The sequence below is a fragment of the Uloborus diversus genome, chromosome 2 (assembly GCF_026930045.1).
Source record: "Uloborus diversus isolate 005 chromosome 2, Udiv.v.3.1, whole genome shotgun sequence".
In the NCBI taxonomy this organism is placed as follows: domain Eukaryota; kingdom Metazoa; phylum Arthropoda; class Arachnida; order Araneae; family Uloboridae; genus Uloborus; species Uloborus diversus.
This window is the reverse complement of record NC_072732.1, coordinates 68,551,417-68,570,468: the sequence shown is the minus strand read 5'-3', so window position 1 is coordinate 68,570,468 and position 19,052 is coordinate 68,551,417. Positions and strand designations below refer to the sequence as shown.

Sequence of the window (19,052 nt, the reverse complement as noted above, 5' to 3'; positions counted from 1 at the left end):
TTGTCAAAAATGCCGCACTGATACACTCTTCTTAAAAGTTTTCAGAGAAGTCCTCATTTGTTCCACTTTTGAAATTACATCATCACCAAAAGATGTTGATAGCTCTGTTAGATGGAATATTGACGTTGCACATTTTTCTACTTCTGGAATTGAAACAAAGCTTCGATGATTCTCATCAGTGTTATCAGCTTATCAGAACTTATGCCATTGCACGCTAGTATATTAATGTTTGCACAATTATTGCACAAAATGATATCCATTAATGTTTTGATAATTCTAATTAAAGAAGAAAAATTACAATGCGCAAAAATGCTTTGAAAAAGTCAGTTTTAAGTTAATTTTGAGAAATTTTACGGCTCATGTACGAACTTAATACTGCAAAGAATGTAAATAATTTTGAAGATACATGAAAAGAGTGTTAAAAGGAAGAATCTTAATGGTATTAGAACAAAATTTTGCACATCAGTATTTTCATAAAAATTTTGGGAATTTTACCTTTTTTTCCTATTTTTGGAGAAATTTAAGCCTTGGTAGGACCCTCAAGGAGTTGTTCAAACTTGATAATATTTTATATGTGTATTGTACTTACACATGCAGCTTTTGGCGGGTATTCCAAATTAAGATTCGAAATTTCGTTTTTTTCGATCCACCCTAATGTGTAGTGATACATCAGATTTTTTCATTTGAATTTTTACTAATTCTTGTATATATCATTTTTGTTTTTATTTTACTTTATAATAAAATGCTCTTTGTTCTGTTTGTCTTAAAATAGAAGCCTAAAGATGTTATGTATGAAGATTTTTTTGATGCACCTGAATCTAATGATTTAAATGCTTATGAGGAGCATGCCAAAGAAAATGGTATTACAAATAAGAGGTAATAGTGTTTTTCTATTTTCTGTTTTAGTGAACTATTTTTAGACTTATCTAATTTCAACAAGAAAAAAAAATATGGTGAGTTTTACTAAAATTTAAAAATATTTTGTGAAATTTTAGACTTACTTTGACAAAATTCACTACAAACAAAATGCATGTAACCAAACAAAGTATAAAAATATAAGAATAAGCTTAAATTCACTAATACAAACACCAAAATGTTTAGAAAGTTTTAAAATTCTGAAAAAAGTCCAGAATTTAAAAATGCACAACATTTCCCCAACTTTTGTAAAATTTCAGTTTAAATTCCCTAGTTTTGAAATTCCATTGTCATCTAAAACTCCAAATCAATTTTTAGGAAGAAAAAAATTATTTTCTATATCAGGCTGTCCGAAGAGCTGATGGCACCCGGGGCGAAAGTTTCCTGCCCCCCCCCCTTCTATACACACAGTAAAATCAAGTTTGTTATAACATCAGTGCATCATACGTGTGGATGTGTCATACTTGCGTTTTTTAAAATATTAATGAACAAAACAATCAGTGGGCTTGGATAATTCAAATTAAAACGCAAGCAATGAATCTGTTTCTAATATTTGTTATACATACATAATAACTATAGATATATACCCCCCTTCCCCCCACACACACTAAAAGCATTATGAAGAATTTTAAAATTTCGCTTCCAGACCTCAATTTTAGTTCTCAAAATTTCCAAGGAAAAGCCCCCAAGTACTTAACAACATCAAAAATCTCTCAGAATTGCGTTTTTGAAGCTTTAATTTCAAAAATTTACTGCCCCTCATCTTTCAAAATTTGGCCATATCTATGACTGTGCATCTATGATTCACGAAAAGACAGACGCCCTGCAGCAGCCCCACATTTCATGGTGGTTGCCCCCCCCCACACACACACACACACCTGTTCGGACAGCCCTGACCTAGCTTGAAAACAACTCCAACACAACTGGATTTAAATTCTCGAGAGTAAGTGGCAAAATGACAAACATGCAAGTCTTCTGCTATGGAATATGAGTATAGTGCCTAGAAAGAGTAGTGTGCCGATCGACGGGGAAAAAGTGAGGTCAGATCTGAGGAAAAACCAGATGGCGCTGCGCTCGAGGTGTACGTTATGCTCCTCAATCAGACTCGTTTTAAATCAGCGATTGCATGCTCATTTCGCAGTTTAAAAGCCCCGTTTTTCGGATTGAACTTATTTCTGCGCAAAAGACAAATTCTGTAATAAGTGCTATTTGTTACATGGGTGTTCATTTATTTTTTGAAGCATATAAAATTACCTTATGCTAATTTATCTTCAATGAAAATAGTAGACTATAAGGGACCATTCATTAAGTATGTAAGGGTCCCGAGGGGGAGGGGGGGTTGGAAAAGCCTCTACGTACCTTTGGGGGGGGGGAGTCAAACTCATTCTTACGTAATATTTTCCAAGTCGGTATTTCACATTAGAAATTGCGCGGTCAACAAGTGATTTGGCAGAGATTATGTTCCATTTGCGTATGGAAGGTAAGAAACGTGTTAGGATAAGATGTTTTTTTATTTGTTTTACAAAGAATGAATAGTGTAAAATATAATAAAAGAGTCGCATTATGTATGGCATGTTTTATTTTTAATTAATATTACATCAAAAAAAAATGTCGAAAAAACATTCAGTTTAGATTTTAACTTTTCAGTAACTATTTCTTTACGCAAAAAGTTAAATTTAATAACCGTTCCAGTGATGTAACGATTCCAAGATTTGTTATTTTATCATTTTGAAAAACGAACTGGAATCTTACGGAAGAATAGGGGAGGGGTGAAAAAACTTACGTACCCTTACATGGGGAGAGGGGGATCAAAAATTGCCAAAATCATCCTTACGTAATTAATGAATGGCCCCTAAGTATTCAATAACTGCGCGTCTCTTATTTCTCTACTAATAATAAAGCTACGTGGTTATTTCAGTTTCATCTGCGGAAAGATCAAGTTTTATTCTTTTCAAACAGGGAACATTTTTTTTAACTGCATAATTCCTGATGGACCTTTTCTTTGGTAATTTTTTAGTAAAGTATGTTGGCAGATTTGGGAAAATTGTCTGTATTGCCTCATGTTTCAAAAAAGGTTTTCCCCGAGGAATCAAAACTTCCTCACCATTTATAATATGCTTAAAATGCGTTTCAATAAAATGTTTTTCGAAATGCAGAGCACAAAATGAGCAATATTTATCAAAAACTTTATCTAACCTGGGAATTAACGAGTTCCACTTTAGTTTTTCTTCATCTGCTGGAGCTTTAAAAAGCGTAACTTTTTCCTTGCATGTTTTGTATCCACTTTTGCACCCTGGTACAAAACAAGATGAAGCTTTATTTCTTCCAACGTTCAACTTTTATGCCTCCATTAAAAGCCTTAAATGCTGTTTCATGAAATATTCACGAAATAAAGGTAAAAAAAGAGAAACGCGGAACTAAATTGTAACAAAATCCCGCGTCTACTAATGTAAACACCGCGAAATTGAACGTACATCTCGACCGCACTGCCATCTAGCGGTTTTCATACAATTTGTCTTCAAGAATCGTGGGGGAAAAAGCGCCGGTCGGCACACTACTCTTTCTAGGCACTATAAATATGAGCTAAGAAAAAGTAAAATAATGATAAGTGCAAAATTAGCTGTACACATTAGATAAACTCGTGCAGCAAACTGAAACAGAAAAGAATTGGATTTTGAAATGCATAAAATATTAGAACTGGCGAGTAAAGAGAACAAATAACGTTTGTAAAGCTAACTCTAAATCTGTAAAAGTTGGTAAGCATGCATGTTTTATCCCAATGCAGCAATGGTCATTTGCAGTTCAAAATGCATGCTAATTCCAAACGGTTTCTGTTAGATTGCTGTTGCTTCTTTTTGTTTGACAGTGAAACGTACTTTAGTTATTTCACAGATGCATGGGCTGAATGTGCTCTCATTTCAGATTAAATGATTCAGAAGATGACTCAAATGATGGATTGCTTAATCCTGAGAATGATTTTGAGATACCGGATGACCAAAGTGAAACTCAACCAAAAGAAGAAAGTAAAACTGCTCAGAAAACAGCATTTGAACTTGAACAAGAAAAGGTTCATATTATATTTCTTATTGATTTATTATTGTGTAATTGCAAGTTTGTTTGACTTAAAAACCAAATTGTATGGTATCTTCAAGAGTGTTTGTAACCTGAAAATACCGGGTTGCCATTTCGAAAAATTTTGGGCTGACAGCGCATTCTAACACTGAAAATTTATTTTTAAAAAACAGCTTTTAAAATGGTTTTTATTAATGATTTTTGTATGCATATTTGAAGAATGTTGACCGGGCGGGGAAGGGGAGCTTTCTCATAGTTTCCGAAAATTTTACTTGAGTCCACTATCACCTCTGGGCATCTTTCCTCCCCTAATGTCATGGAAAGAAACATGTGTTCATCGACTCTTCCCCAGCATTTTTTGATTTAACATTCCATTGATGCAATTTTAGGCTATCTATGATGACGTTAGGAGAGGTGGAGTTTAGTGATTCTCCCACAGAAATTTTTAGAAATAAGTTAATGATGTTGAGGGAGGCAGAAGAGGAAGAGAAGGTTTATATGCTTTATCTTTGAAATTTTTCAAAATTGAACCAACTTGGTTAATGTTCGACTTAGTTCTATATGTTAAGGTATTAAAAATATAAACAATGGAACATAAACATTATTTTTCGATTTGAACTAATTTTTTTATAACCAAGTTGTTGGTTATATTCAATATAATGTATACTGTTGTAACAAATACTATATGAGTTATAAAGAAAGGTGACTTTTCCCCCAACAAAATGGACTTTTTTTGTAAATCGACCCTGCCCCTATCAAAAAAAAAAGAAAGAAAAAAAGAAAGTGCACTTAGAACTAATACCGATGTATTTAATAATTTCTCATTTTATTAAACTTTTCTGCAGATTAAAAAGAAAATCCAGGAATGTGAAGAAAGTATGCTCCAACCTTTACCTTGGCATTTGACTGGTGAAGTAGCAGCAAGTAGTAGACCAATTGACAGTCTTATTGAAAAAGATACAGAATTTGATTGCAATGCAAAACAAGGTTGTATCATTTGTTAGTTAATAGTATTTCACTTTTTCAATTATTTATCTTTAAATTAATTAATAACAAAATGACATTTAATACTTCAAACATTATACACTACAATAAAATATGGTTGTGTACTTGGCATAATTACATTTATGTTTTCATGGTGTTCAGAAAGTTTTGTAATTCCCGGCACTGTCGGGAAAAACTACATTTTAAAATTTTGAGAAATCAGTGAATTTAGTCAAGAAGAATCATTGCCTAGGTAACAGATCTACAACAAGTCATAATTCAGTTGGCATTTTGCCAGCACTTTGATTGAAAGAGTTAGTATTCTTTTCATTCTTCAAGGCAGATAAACTGATTCAAGGAGTTACGAGATCAGACAGACAATTCAATTAGCAATTTTCTACACAAGGTGCTGTTTGTTTTGAGAGTTGCCGCTCTTTTGCTCAATGAAAGGATTCAATTCTTTTAAGCAACACGTGATCTGAGCACCTATCTAATATATAATACAGCCAAGGAGTGACAGGTTTATATTTTTGGTAGTGATGTTAAGAAACTATATAAAGCGTTCAGATCAAAAAGGAAAGCAAAGAATTAATACTTGCTGGCAGAAACTTTCTCAGTTAAGAGTGGTTTACTGAGTATAAAAAAATATCCTAATACCTCACTGTCTCTTGAAAATAATGCCTAATACTGTTTCATAGAAATTCTGATGTAGATTCTGTAAGATTATGTAAACAAATCAATGATTTGAAGGCAGAAAAATTCTAAAATCCACACTACCCAACCTGTTTTCCCTAAAAATGCAATTTCAAGAGTTCAAATAATATTTTTTCAACACCTTAATTCATCAAATAATTTTTCATTAATTGGTGCATGAGCATTTTCTGTAAAACACTTGATTGCCTTTGACCGATGCCATTTACCTTTCAGATCTTATTGTTGATAATGCTCTAACAGAAAAAATAGAAAACATAATCAAGATGGCTATTGCAAATAAGGTAATTTTTTGAATTTTCATACACTTATCTTCTTTTGAATGTTATTGAAAAAGATCTAGTTTTTCAAATTGAATTGTTCTCAAACTGTTTGTTTGAGGTTGGTAATTCTGCATTAGGCTTAAATTGTGCATTTATGCTCTTAATATGCATTTACGCTGTGGTCAATGTATGCCTTTTTTTTTGTTCTATTTTATTGAAATTGTTTTTTGTATTTGCCTTTTTGTTACTGGGACCTGCAGGAACCAGGTATAAATCCCAATAATGCACCAAGTAAGAAAATCTTATGATTTACCAAGAAACGTAAGGAAGAAATTCCCAAGTTGCAGAAAAAATAGGGTGCTTTATTTTGTTTTCCATTTTTGAGTGGGAAACCTGGGTTAATTTTGATCAACATTTCCAACAATATGTGATCTAAACTCATATCAGAATTCTAAACCATAATTATGCTGTTGCATTAAAATCAGAAAAGATAACTTTAATTTTAAGCATGATAAATCTCAGTACATTTCTTAAGTTCTTTTTTTTTCCTTGTAAGTGCTTTCTTAAATACTTCATAAAACTACAAAAATAAGGCAATTTTATTTTCTTTTTCATCTCCATGGGTAATAAGTAAACAAATAAATTGCTGTTTTGCGAAAAATTGCAGTTGAAAAAATAATATTTTTGAATTACCACAATCAAGCACAAATGCCTCGCATGAGTCAGCTAGTATAGATTATTTCTCAAGGTTTTTTTTTTTTTTTTTTTGATGATGATGATGAATTTTTGTCAATAGTTCATCAAGCTTCATATATAAGGCATCAGGCATCATTTTAAAGATTTTTTTCACTTTTGACGAAAATGAAGCAAAACTCACATTGTGGTGGTTTTTCAATGAAATTTCTTGATTAAGCATTTCTTTAATGCACAGTGCCCCACAAATAAGGCCATGTAGCACAGGTGGTCAGGGCATTGTGCTAGAAATACAAACATTGAGAACTCAATCCCACTGTTCATTTTATCTAATTTCAATCACTTTTTGTTCCTCGGGTTGATTTTGATCCAAATTTCCGAGAATATATAATCAAAACTCACTGCAGGATTCTGAACCACAATCCTACTGTTTCATTAAGATCAGAAATGTAAAATGTTTGTTTTAGCATGGTAAATTGTAGTATCATCGTGTATAATGTTTTATAAAAGTTTTTAAAACAAATATTTGTGCTTTTATGCTTCATAAAACTACAAAAGTAGGGCATCAGTTTTTACTCTTTTTCACTGCCATCGGCCAAAAATAAACAATTCCAATTGTGACTTTTTCGAATTGCCATAAAAAAAATCAGAATTTTTGAATTTTCGCTGTCAAGTGCGAATGTTTTGCTCGCACAATTCATCTAGTAACTATACCTATCATCTGAAATTATTCTTACTGTCATGTGTCAAATTTTTTATAATGCTATGAATTTTTGAAAATGAAATTGCACTAAAGTGTTCATTCACCGATCAGTCCATCCTACCCTAAGCAACCTTTTTTTTACAATTGATTATAGATTGAGTTTTTAATTATTTTTTCATGTATATTTAGGCATTCAGTGATGTTGAAAGAAAGGTTAAACCCACTGAAGAAGTTATTGCCTACAAAAAGGAAATAGTTCTTGACCAAAATAAGAGTAAAAAAGGTCTGGCAGAAATTTATGAAGAAGAGTATTTAAAAAAACAAACTGTAAGTACAAAATTTTTTCAATTATATCTATGCAGCTTTATTTGTAATTTTTTCTCACCAATGATGTGTTTTTAATTCATATTAGTCTTAACTTTTCAAATTTCACTTGAAAAGTTTTAATTCATGTTTTATTTATTTTTTTTTTTTTTTTTTGGCCATTTCACTGTATTTTGTCCAAATGTAGAGTCCCCAACATGGCACTTTTTTGCCATACCTATTCAATTTACTGTTTGATTAGTACAAAATTTTATTTTGAGTTAGTCCTACCAGTGCATAAACTCACAATAAAACAATGTGGTAATCAAACAGTAAATTAAAAAGCTATGGCAAAAAAAAAATGTCATTTTGGACAAAATACTGTGAAATGGCCCATTTATAATTTAGTTTTGATAATAGTAAACTATTTAATAGTGTGTTAAATGTTGTTTTTAATACGAATCTTTCATTTTTTGTCTTCAGAAAGAAGCTGAAGAAGAAAATCCAAAGCATAAAGAAATAAAAAAACTCATGGATGAACTTTTTCCTGAACTTCAAGCACTTTTTAGTCACATTCCAAAACCTGTAAGTGACATCTGCTTAATTTCCATTTATTGCAGTTGTTTTTTCCAAATTCAATCTCTTTCTCAATAAATAATTGAATAAACTTCATAAAATTGTATCTGTGTTCACAAAAAGATGTTGAATTACAAAAAATTAATTGCAGCAAAAAAAAAAAAAAAGAAAGAAAAAGAAAAGTGGTGAACAAGTCTCATAGCAATAAACAAAATGGTTTATATTCTAAAAGATTGGAATGTGTTACTTCAATTTTTAAATAGTGAACAGGTTATTAAACATTTGAATAAAATAATACTTTGGTTGTTACACAAACAATCAACCTTGACTGTTGACTAAGGAGGCTGAGTGCAATGTGCACCAAATTCGTACTGCAGGAAGCTTACAGCTTGAAATGGGATGTGCATAGCTGCCAACTTATAAGATTTAGCTTTACATAATGAGATTTTTAGAGGTATTGTAAGTTTGTAAGGTCTAATGTCATAATTGTAAGATAATTAGGTTTAAGATCTCTGGGGTATTGCTTTTTTTTTTAATGAGTTTCCTGTTATGTTTTTGCTTGTTATGTAGAGAAACTGCAGATGAAAAGCCTAAGATAAGCTCCAAAGTGAGTTTCGCTCTGTACAAATAGATAATTTGCCCGATATTGTGCTAAAAAGGGAGAGGATTGATAAAATATCGGCTGTTTTGAAAAAATTAGCTGATATCAATGATTCATTGAAGCATAAAAGACTCTCCTTTTCTATGCTTTCCATTCTAGCCATACCTCACAGCAATGCAGAGTGCAAAATAATATTCAGTAGTGTCAGAAAGGGGAGGACAGAGCTATGCAGTTCTCTGTCTGATAATAACCTGGATAACATTTTAATCATTAAGAACTTACAAAAAAAAAAAAACTTTTGTTTTGAATAAGTTATTGAAATTAAATTTTTGAATGTTGTTAAGTCAGCAACTTAAGAAAGCTTAAGTTCCAGTTAAAGTAGTTGAAGCAAAAGCAGTTGACTGCATTAATTTGCGAAAGAAAAAGTTTGATAATACAGTAAGTTATTAAGTTTCTTCCAAAAGAATATTTTTAAAGATCAATATTTAATGATGCATCTTATAGAAAAATATTAGACAATATTTTAAAAGTGCACACTTGACAATATTTCAAAAGTGCATTCTTAAATTTTTAAATGCACAAGCCTGCCTTTCTGAAACTAACTGCTTGTTGTAGTCCTGTGTTTCTCTTTTGTGAATCCAGTTTTTTTTTCTCTCTCTTTGTTGATTAATTACAAGTAAAGATTCGAAAATATAATGTTTTTAGTTTCAACATTATACATAGATTTTACGTTAATAATGGCAGGGGGAGGGGGGCTTTGAAATTGAATTTTTTCCTCTGGAAAAACTCCTATATAGATGAATTTAATAGCAAAACTTCATATTTCTACAAAATTTCCAGGTTACTGATTCCCATTATTTAAGATGGACAAGAAATAAAAATACCATAACAATATATGCTGTTAATACAATCTTTATTTTAAACATATGAGTGCAAATTGGCCATATTATCTATCTTTATTATTGCATACTACTTGCCGTTTTTTTTTTTTTTTTGATGGATATGCCTTGTATTACCTAATTTAGAAAACCACCAGTCATAATATGATGGATACGAATTTCTTCTTTAGTTCCAATCGTAAAAACAAAAAAGTCAACGAGTAGAATCCTATTGCAATTTGTGATAATTTAGATGAATGCCAGGGGCTGGCTGCTGAATGTTTTTAATTTATTTTTGAATTTTTATAAATTGTTTCTTATCTTGATCTACTCTTTTTGTTAAATGCTTTTTTTTCCCCTTCCTTTCCTTAAGGCTGTACCAGAAATAAAAATTGTAAGCAATTTGCCAGCTGTAACTGTAGAAGAAGTTGCTCCAACAAGTGTCAGTGATGCGGCCCTTTTGGCTCCTGAAGAAGTTAAAGTAAGTATAAGTATTGCAGTTGATTTAATATCTGGTCAAAATTAAAGGAGTGCATAAATTTTACTTTATTTCACTTATCCCTCAAGTAAAGCTATTGTAGATAGAAAGAATAAATTTGATATTATCTTGATACTAACAACTAGAAAAAATTTTAAAGAGACATATTTTGTGTTTAGAAATAAGTTTTAAATGCCAAAAACATGTATTTAAAATAATAATATGCAGCTTTAGTCAATTGAGAGAAACACATATCTTGTACTAGTCTTTGATGCTGGTGTGCAGGAAAGGATGTTCATTTAGTTCTAGACAAAGCATCTTGTTTTAAATGTTATTGTTGTTATTTCTACCTCATGCTAATTTGTTTTGAGAGGATTCCTTAAATAAGGGAGAAGGGGTGAATCTCCCTCAATTCACTTACCATTCTATTCAGTGCAACTGTTTTGCCTAAATGTTTAGTTAAAGGGTTGTACCCTTGGAGCCATTCACCTAAATGACTCAAAACTTAACTTTTACTGCAGTTGAGTATTGTGCACAGTTAATGTCAAATGGTTCTAAACTTGCTGTCTGCCAATTTTTATTTAATTTTATTTATGCATGTTTTTAATTTAAAAAAACAAAAATAGAAGAACTCAATTTTAGGTCAAATTGAGTCACAAAAATCAGGCCGTTTTATATTTTAGTTTCTGATTATATTCAAATACACCTATATCTAGTGTCATACATTTATTGTTTTTTTTTATATTTTTCATCTTCACATGGAAAACAGTGTAATAATTTTGGTTTTGGTTCTTTTGCATTTCCTTTTTGTTGCCAATTTCCGTTACAGTTTACAAATTGTTAACGCTCCAAATCATGCTCAAAAGTGATTTTCTTTCTTTCTTTCTTTTCTTTTCTTTTTTTTTTTGTTCTTAAAGATTAAAAAATGTATTCTTTTTTTCACATATTTTGTCCCATATATAATTAAGCCTGACGATGTTGATCAAGTTCAGGTTCCATGTGTACATTAGGGTGGTCACAAAAAATAGATTTTCGAATTTCTTCCGCGGCACCCCCTAAAATGTGCCAATGGACTAGAAAACATGATTTGCAAAGTTTCAGCTTCATCCGATAATATTAACACGTGCCGCAAAGAGGCTGAAGTTACGAAGAACAGCGATTTTTAACAAAAAAAAAAAAATGTAGATTTTCCTTTTTAAAACCAAAACTTTTCATCCCAAAAACTTCGTTCTGGTCTCATTTTATAGGAAATTTTATCCTCGTGATGAAATACTTTATCCATTGTTTTTTAAATAAAAGTTACAGAAGGGTTCTTGGCATTATTGAGGTCAGGTCATGGAAGCTATCATTAATAAGGAATTTTCAAGCAAAGACCGAAAAGCATTACAATATTCAATTACATTTATTTGCTCTTTGTTAATTTTAATTTAGCCATTAAAAAGGCTTCATTTGGAGGTATTTTAAAAATTAAATGCAACAAATTGCTGATTTAAAATAAAGGAACTAAACTGTTTAGAAGCGAAGCAAAGAGTTTATAAATTACAAAAAAGAAAAAAAAATCTAATACATTTTATTACTTACACTGTTAAATGACATACACTGAAAAGACATATATCATTATGTTATTACTTTTCATTGACAAATGAAAGTGGTAATGGCTTTGTATGGTAGATTGTGATGAATGTGGAAAAATGTGCCTGCATTCAGACATAACTTGTAATAGAAACAAGTTAGTTAGAAATTAGTTTTACACCTCTTTCAGCTGTGACATTGACAACCCTTAAACTGTTATCTACCTTTTTAGTTTTAATATAATATTGGTTTCTACACTATTCATCAAGATCAGTATTTAAAAACATTGCATCGATTTCGAATCAGTTTAAAAAAAAATTGAATCTGTAAATAGTTGTAGGAGAAATAAAAAAATCTACTTCTTTGTCCAATAAACTAAGCTTCTTTCAGATTGAACTGTGCTTTTGCATCCCTATCACCACAATCATCTTCATTATCTCCTACTTCAGATTTTAATTTTGCAGCCTCCCTTGTTTGCATCTTTCTTCTTTTTTTTTTTTTTTAAAGTATCATCAAAAAAGGGAAATGCAACATTCTCTGAGTTCATGACCACAGATGGCTAATTATTTTATGTAGTTCTGTGCCTACATCATCTTCATAAATACTCCAGTATTGAACGAAGGATTTTACTAACTGTAGATCTTGGTTGGGGGCCAAAATTGAATCGCAGACATAAACCATACTTTTCTGTAAATATCGATTATAAACAACCAAATATCTTCAATACCTTTTATCTCTAAATTGATTAAGGAAAGCTGACCCATGAAAAGATATATTTTTAAAGAGAATATGAAGCAGTGAGAAGCAAAGGGATGTAATTGACTGAATTAAAATTTTAGAGATAATCATTGCAAATAATAAGGGAACCTCTACTCTGCTTAGGGGCAAGACATGGTACTAGCAAAGGCCATATAACTTAGCTCTGGTAGGGGCTGTTATATAGCATGATTTAGAAAAAAAGTTCAAATGAAAGCCTAGGATCTGAACTCTAAACGCATTTTATAAAGAATTTTAAAAAGTCCACTTACATCACTTTGCTTCTCACTACCTCATATGGCCTTTGTCATCTATCTGGTGCGATGAATAGCACCAGGTACTCAAAAAGTAATGTTATTTGGGGAAAGACTCCCTAAACAAGTTAGGGAAAGTTGAATGAATTGCTTGTTGTCATCCCTAAGCTGCTACTGATTTTATTTCTCAAAAAGAAAGCTTGAAATTTCACCAGAATTGCTTATTTTGTTTTTAATCTTCTATACTTGCTTTGGATTGCTTCTTATCTATACCATTCATCCTAAAATTCTTGAAAATATCTGGTTGAGAACTAGTGGACGTACCTATTTTGCAAATCAAATCTTCTTTTAAACCAATTTCTAAAATGTGGTAGAGATTTGCTAAATACAAAAACTTTTTCTGTAACAATTGTACTCACGAAACAGTTTTGCACTGCAGAAGCCCAAAAGAGTCCCCGTCTAAGAACACAGCCCACTTTCCGGGGAATCATAAATTTTCCTTTCTCTAGAGGGTCGAAAGCCCTTACAAGGCTGGGATTTTTAAGCTATTGCTTAGCTCAGACCACCAAAGAATAAAGCAACGTTCCGTATTTACGGCCTCTACAGCTAATTTCAAAATTTTTTACACAGTTGTTTGTTTTAGTTTTGAGTTTTAGAGACATAACTATTGTACAGTGAAATCCTGTTACAACGAACTTCGAATTACCAGAACTTTCAGTTGTAACGAGGTTTTAGTAGTAATGAAATTCAAGCAAGGTAATAGAAATCAAATCAGGGCTGAAAATTTTTCGTTAAATCGGATATTTCGTTGTATCGTTATTCGTTGTAACGGGGTTTTACTGTATACATTTCTGATAATATTTTCCTTTGATTACTTAGCATTGCAAGGGGGTTACAACCATTAACTAAAAGAACTAATACAATTAATTTTTAATGATTCATTCTTTTTAAGCGATTTTAAGGATATTAGCTACAACCTGACTTGGAAAAATTTTGAATAACGTTCTATCAATTTTATAAAAATTTAGATGAAATTACATTTAAAGAGAATAAAATTCCCTATAAAATGAATCCAGAACGAAGTTTCTAGTATGAATAGTTTGGGTTTTACTGATGAAAAACTACGATGTTTTGCTAAAAATTGCTATTTTTTGTAACTTTAGCCTCTTTGCGGCATGTGTTAATATCATCGAAATGCCTTGAAACTTTGCAAATCGCATTTTCCAATCTATTGGCACATTTTAAGGGGGTGCCGCAAAAGATTAGTTGAAAAAAGTTTTTCCCCATGTACCTTGTGACCACCCTAGTGTACATTGAGCTTCAGGACACAATTAAGGAAATGCACGACATGCTTAACTACGAAATGCAATGCATCAGGAGTGATGTTTTGCAAATGTTGTTTTATGTTCTTTTAGATCATTGAGGTTAGGGAGACCTCCACGATACGCATTAGATTTAAGTATCCCTGAAGTCAAAAACCCTATAATGTCAGATCAGAGGATCAAGGAGAACATGTTACAGGTCCTGTTATCTGCAACTCCTCAAAAAAAAAGAAAAAAAGAAAAGTACCAAACAGGAATAACTGCTTCTTCATTTTGCTTAAGATGAAAGACATTTGAACTGTCAGCTCCATTTTTTTTTACCACCACAGAGCCTATTGGTGATTGTAGGAACTTGTTGTTTAATAACTATTATTCCATTTTTCTTCCCCCTTCCTGGTTAGTAAGTGTACCAAATTCTGTTTGAATCGGATTGTTCCTTCAACTTACAGACAATTCCAGATAGAGATATATAACCACCAGGCATATTTACAATCGAACTTCTCTATGGTGAACTCGTGATGTAACGATCCCCCCGTTGTAGAGAACCTTTTTAATTGGTCCCAATTGAAGCCTTATCTTGTTAATATATTTCCAAAGGTTTGTAAGGATCACTAAATGCTGGAGAATCAATTGTTTGTTGCAGTCCAAAAATTTCAAGGACATTCATCTTTTCACAGCATTTGTCCCAGCAATGTTCTTTACTAGGTTTCCCATATGCAAACACCATCTTGTGAAATAGTTACCCTTATTTCACCAGAATACCACAGTCGTCCAAACCACATTACTCACTTATTGCTTCTCTCACAATATTGTGAATGTCGCACTACTGTACTGTAGTTAGGTTCAATTAGACCATCCAAAACTGTTTTCTGTGGAGGAAGAATTGTAGTTCATAGCTGTTAGTGTTTGAGCGAATTTTTTATGATAAAAGCTACGTAAACAAGTTGTAGATTTGTTTACAATAGGTGACAGAAAAATGAACTAAATGTTCTTTAAAATGCAAAAGCTTGCATACAAAAATAGCATCTTTCTTCCCACATTATAAATAAATTAAAAGATACCTTGTTATAGTTTGTTAATAGTTTGTTAATTATTGAGTACAAAAGGGAATGCCAATAATTTACTTAATTTTATCCTTATGACTTTCAAAAATATCATGTAATAAAGGCATTTATTATAGAAATATCTTAGCAAGCGGGAACTTTTTTCTTTTTTTTTTTTTTTTTGTAAAAAATCAAATGTAGCGAACCTTCAGTTATGGTCGTCTTTTATCTCTTAAACCAGACCACTGAGGGTTTGTTATAGCAATGTTCGACTATACATATATTTAAATTTTATTATTATTACTTTCAGAAAAAATCTGGTCTTGTAAAAGGAAAAACTGAACGCACTGATACAGATAGAAAAAGAGAACGCAGAAAGAAAAAATTGTTACAAAAGTTTAAGCAGAAAAAGAAAGATGCAAGGGAATCATTACAGAGTAAACCCACTTCTTCAAAAGCAAGGAAAATGGAAAAAGTTGAAATATTGAAAAAGTTAAAGCAACACAAGAACACAAAAATTGCCAGTGTAAGTTAAGAATAGACATACTTTACTAATAATTTTTAAAATATGTTAAATTAAGTAAATAGCCACATGTTCTTAACATGAAATATTAGTAGATGCAAATGTTCTTAGAATTTGTAAAGCTTTCTGTTGTGTTAATATGTGATGTGGATGTAAAAAATCGAAAAAAAAATTCATTTAGCAAAACAAAGAGCTGTTTGCCAGTTTAAAACTCTTAGGCTTGAAATTTATATGAACAACTCAATTTAAACCAGGGGTGTGTCCAAGTTTTCTTGTAAGTATAATGCATAGGGAATTTTTGAAAATGTATGAAAATTTCATGTTGTGGGCAAATTCCTCGCCCATAGCAAGGAAATTTTCAGAAGAATAATTTTGGCTGAAACCAGATCAACTCATTCCTCTTACTCCTTCTAACGAGTTGATTGATGTGCATGTGCTGCCAAGAGAAGACCGATAGCAATCTGATTGTGCAGGGTAAATCATCATCTTCATTTTTTAAGTTATAAATATAATTACTGTATCTACTGTACAGTACTATTATCATACCTGCCAACCCTTCCGGATTTCCCGGAAGTTTTACGGATTTTTATGTCCTTTTCCGTTTTTCCGGTTATGAGCAAAATCTTCCGGATTTTTCACGTTTTGTAGAAAAAATAATTATCTCGCCAATGTTGGCGCTAACGAGACTTTTGTGGAACGCGGCACCACGTTATAGTCCAAGTAGCCAAGGAAAGGTTGCCGTAAGAGAATGGCAGGAGAAGAAGCGAGGCAAGATTATGACGTCACTGAGTGATACAGCGCATGACTTCATCGGGATCCAATCAAAGCAAGCGCCGCGGCGGGCAACTAGGGGCACAATTTCGGTGCCAATTATCTTCTCATTCTCTCAATTCGAGCTGTTTTTGCTTCGTTCTTTTTTTAAGATGAGTAACAAATGTTATTTCCAAACTTTTAAAAAAAGCAATAAAAGTAATATTTACTAAACGAAAGTAAATTCAATTGATATAAAATTCATAACTAATATATTGTTAAATGTAAAGAAGGTAGGTGTCCTGTTTGATTTTATTTTGCGTTAAAATCTTGTGGATAAAAATAAAAAAATCTTCCGGATTTTTTTTCTCGGAGGTTGGCAGGTATGTATTATGGTGCTGCATTTTATTATTACTGCAAACTGTACGTCTTGTACTGTCTTTTGTTTTATGTCTCTGGCTCTCTCTCATTGATTTTGTGCATGGCAACTGCATTTTATGTTGAATAATGCAGCTTTTTTTAATTAAAATTCAGTTCTTTATGTAAAAAATGGTAATATATAGTTAAGACATAATTTAAAACAGTTAGGGGAGTTTTTACAAATGTCTTAAGATAATTAGGTATGTTTTTTAAAAAAAACCTTATACTAAACCTTTTCGGCAACGCAAAATTTTGACTTATGCGAGTGGTCTTGGAATATATCCCTCTCGTAAGTTGAGACTCAAATGTACACAAATAATGGATAATCTAAGGTCTGGAATGATTTTGAATTGTTTACTAGCATCCAGCATTACACAAAATTTCCATAAACTGCTGTGACGTATAAATATTAAGTTTTGTGACAAAAAAAAAGTTTTCAATGTGTTTCCCCTTATTTTCAAGCATTATTTTATCCCTAAATGAATACAAGTGATGCTTTCCCTCTGATGCACATCTGTTGTCTTGCTATGCTTTACAGTGTAAGGCATTTAAGGAATGAATAAATACCTTGTGCTGCGAAAAGTTTCAAAATATGATGGTTAGTTATTGGCTTTTTGAAGGGTTTTTTGAATAGTTTAAAAATTTTTGTCAAAGATCCTTTTCTGTTGAAGATAATAATGCAATGTCAAGATGCTCAAATTTACAGGATACTACAGACATGCTCTATGGGGTTACAGGGAACCCCCTTTTTTAATTCTTCATAAGAAGTGTGCTGTTATGTATTGTAAAATACATCTGGCAAACTACAAAAACCTTTCTACAAAAACCTTTTCATCCATAAGCTTTTTTTTTTTTTTTTGCATTAAAAGAAGATTCCTTGTAACCTTGAAAAATGCATCTGCAGTTTCTGTAAATTTTGCATTTAACCTTGTACAGTTGACACTCAATTTTATGAACACCTCACAATTTTAAACAGCATACCAGACACGAAAAATCTTTTCTTATAATAGTGACAAACAATTTTACAAAATCTCTATAATGTGAGAATTTTTGTAGTTCCCAAGAATTTGTAAGATTTAGATCAACCAGAGCCGACGACTGGCCATCTCAGCCTAGTCTAACACTATAGGCCCGGCCCTTGCAAGGGCTCCTCACCGAAACGGAGTCATATAAATTTCATAAGTTTTAAACGGGAGAGGGGCCTGCCTTGGCTCTTGCCGTCCCTGAGACCAACTATTTATTATCCATTAAAGTTGTTCAGAGTTTTGTGAAGTTTTAAGGAGTTTAGGGGCCAAAATTTGGTAAAAAAAGAATATAATTAGACTCAATTTCCTTTTAGGTGAACCCTTGTAAATGTCAAGGACCAATGTAAAATGACGACTCACCTGACTTACCTCATTTGTGTGATATTTTCAAACAGACCTTGTTTCTTTAGATGAAACAATAATCTCATGTAATTTTCAGTTTTTTCCTAAATTCCAATATAATTCATGAAAAGTATAATTTAAATGGAAAAGCTAATTTGGCATCAAAACAGTTATTTTCTAAAGTTTATGTGTATTTCAGAATTTTCTATTGTTTCTTTTCTGGGAAGGAATTTTAGATTTTGCTCAGATATGTGATATGTAATTAATTGTGTGAATGTATTATTTTGTATATTTATGTAACATATATTCTACTGATTATTAGTCATAAAATAATTTCTTTATTTTATTTTTTAAGGTTGATTATGGTGCTAAAATTAAATCTTCAAAAGACTTCTTTTCAAAATTACAAGACACAGTGCATTCAAAATCCAGCAAAAAGCAACCAGTGCAGTCTTCAAAAAGAAATAATAAACTTTGACACTTATGACAATTTTGAATTTATTGAATGTATATATATTGATTATTGTAAATATTCATTTTAAATACATGGTTATTCAAAATTGCCCTACTTTATTTAAACTTTAGCAGTTTGTAGTATGCACGTTTAAGGTTTCTTGTTGGCTTTTTTGTTTTCATCTTTGTTATTAATTTATTACTTAAAATTACAGTATCAGAGGTTCTCCCAATCTTGTAAATCAAAAATTTATCTGGTCAGAAAAGTCGAGACTTTTAAAGCTACATGAGTCAGGAATTTTTTTACTGTTTTTTTTCCCCGTAAATCAGGGAAGAGTGGATTGTGTTTATCTGCCCACACTAGTACTGCATTTTTTGATCAGCTACTGCATGGTAAACACTTAAGGAGCATCAC

At 31.6% G+C, this 19,052-nt stretch overlaps 1 protein-coding gene across 1 annotated transcript in view; it reads left to right on the top strand.

Moving 5' to 3' along the window:
• The window catches only part of LOC129217100 (U3 small nucleolar ribonucleoprotein protein MPP10-like), a 35,582-nt gene extending 16,861 nt beyond the window's left edge, over positions 1-18,721 (top strand). Inside the window, exons 3-11 of the mRNA XM_054851349.1 lie at positions 773-876; positions 3,838-3,982; positions 4,833-4,974; positions 5,899-5,966; positions 7,531-7,668; positions 8,128-8,229; positions 10,073-10,180; positions 15,435-15,650; positions 18,540-18,721. Coding sequence (XP_054707324.1) covers positions 773-876; positions 3,838-3,982; positions 4,833-4,974; positions 5,899-5,966; positions 7,531-7,668; positions 8,128-8,229; positions 10,073-10,180; positions 15,435-15,650; positions 18,540-18,662 — 1,146 coding nt within the window. The 3' untranslated portion in view covers positions 18,663-18,721. The remainder of the gene's footprint in view (positions 1-772; positions 877-3,837; positions 3,983-4,832; positions 4,975-5,898; positions 5,967-7,530; positions 7,669-8,127; positions 8,230-10,072; positions 10,181-15,434; positions 15,651-18,539) is intronic.
• Positions 18,722-19,052: the final 331 nt, after the last annotated feature.